Consider the following 1,393-nt stretch of genomic DNA (forward strand, 5'->3'; position numbering starts at 1 on the left):
TCCCACCCCCCCAACCAACACCAACACCTCCATCCCCCCACCCCCAAATACGGCATGCATTCATTCTCGCCCCACCTCCTCCATAAAAGTCGCAGCAAGGCTCAAAGCCTGGTCTAACACGTGTTTAAACACACAATTGAAGAACAAGAAGAAGCAAAAAAGAAAGTCACATATACACGCATGTACACTTCGATATATATATATATATATATATTTATATATATCTCAATTTCTATTCCCCATAGCGTTGGTTCAAACAGTTTCAGAAGAGTGGGGCATCTGGCTCCGCAGGTGAGGGTTATATGCGCATATCTCCTTCCAAAACGCCCGCCGCAGGGTGTGCACGTTCATCCCCTGCATCTCGTACGGCCACGAGAAGAGTTGTGGGCACTCCGGCTCGTCCTCCTCGTCGTGCAGCGAGGCCATGAAGGGATGTCGCAACAGCTCCTTCGCCGACATCCGCTTGTGTGGATTGAGTTCCCACATTTTCGTCAGGAAGTCAATGCCGTCGGGGTTAGTCAGGCCCGGCACCAGCCGGCTCATGTCCAACGTCCCGTCCGGCAGGCCCTGCAGCTTCTCCAGCGCCTCGGCGTTTTCGACCATCTCCCGCGGCGGCTTGCCGATATGGGTGCAGATGAGCCGCAGCTGATCCATCGTGTTGCGGCCGGGCAGCACCGGCCTGCGGTTGTACATCTCCGCCATGATGCAGCCTACAGACCAGATATCCACCGCAGTGTTGTAGTAGTTGTTCTCCAGCAGCAACTCCGGCGGGCGGTACCAGCGCGTGATGACGTAATCCGTCAGCTCATAGTACGGCACCGTCACAGTGCGCGAGAGGCCGAAGTCGATGATTTTCAACTCGCACGAGATGTCAGTGACGAGGTTGGCAGGCTTCAGGTCGCGGTGGGCGACCCCGGCGCTATGCAGGTACTTCAGCCCGCGAAGGATCTGGTACACGAAGTACCGCACATGCGTCTCCTCCAGCACCTGCCGCGAGCGCAGCACAACATTCATGTCCACGTCCTTCAGCGGCGTCACAATGTACACATCGCGGAACTCCTCGTAGCTCCTCATCGGCGGCAGGATTTCCATGATGTGCAGCAGATTTTCATGGTTAAAGAAGCGCATCATCGCCACCTCGCGCAGCACCCGCTTGCCGTCGTCGAGGTCGCGGAACACGTCGCGGCACTTCTTAATGGACACCTTCTCATTCGTCTCCTCGTTGAGGAAGCTGCAGGCGATGCCGTACGCCCCCATGCCGAGGATCTTCAGCAGCCTGAACCTCTTCGGCACCTCGAAGTTCGACCCGCTCACGTTGTACACCTTGAAGTCGCCCACGATCGTGGGCTCGCTCAGCTCCTGGTTGCTGTTGTGCATTATAAGTTTTTTTTTT

At 56.0% G+C, this 1,393-nt stretch overlaps 1 protein-coding gene across 1 annotated transcript; it reads right to left on the reverse strand.

Annotated features, from left to right (window-relative positions):
• Positions 1 to 252: 252 nt before the first annotated feature.
• On the reverse strand, positions 253 to 1,257 carry DQ04_20711000 (putative mitogen-activated protein kinase 3; the record flags this gene model as incomplete). Its single annotated transcript, XM_009317954.1, has 1 exon — positions 253 to 1,257. The coding sequence occupies one exon, from the start codon at positions 1,255 to 1,257 to the stop codon at positions 253 to 255; it is 1,005 nt and encodes a 334-aa protein (XP_009316229.1).
• Positions 1,258 to 1,393: the final 136 nt, after the last annotated feature.

The sequence above is a fragment of the Trypanosoma grayi genome (genome assembly GCF_000691245.1).
Source record: "Trypanosoma grayi strain ANR4 Tgr_2071_V1, whole genome shotgun sequence".
NCBI classification, from domain to species: Eukaryota; Euglenozoa; class Kinetoplastea; order Trypanosomatida; family Trypanosomatidae; genus Trypanosoma; species Trypanosoma grayi.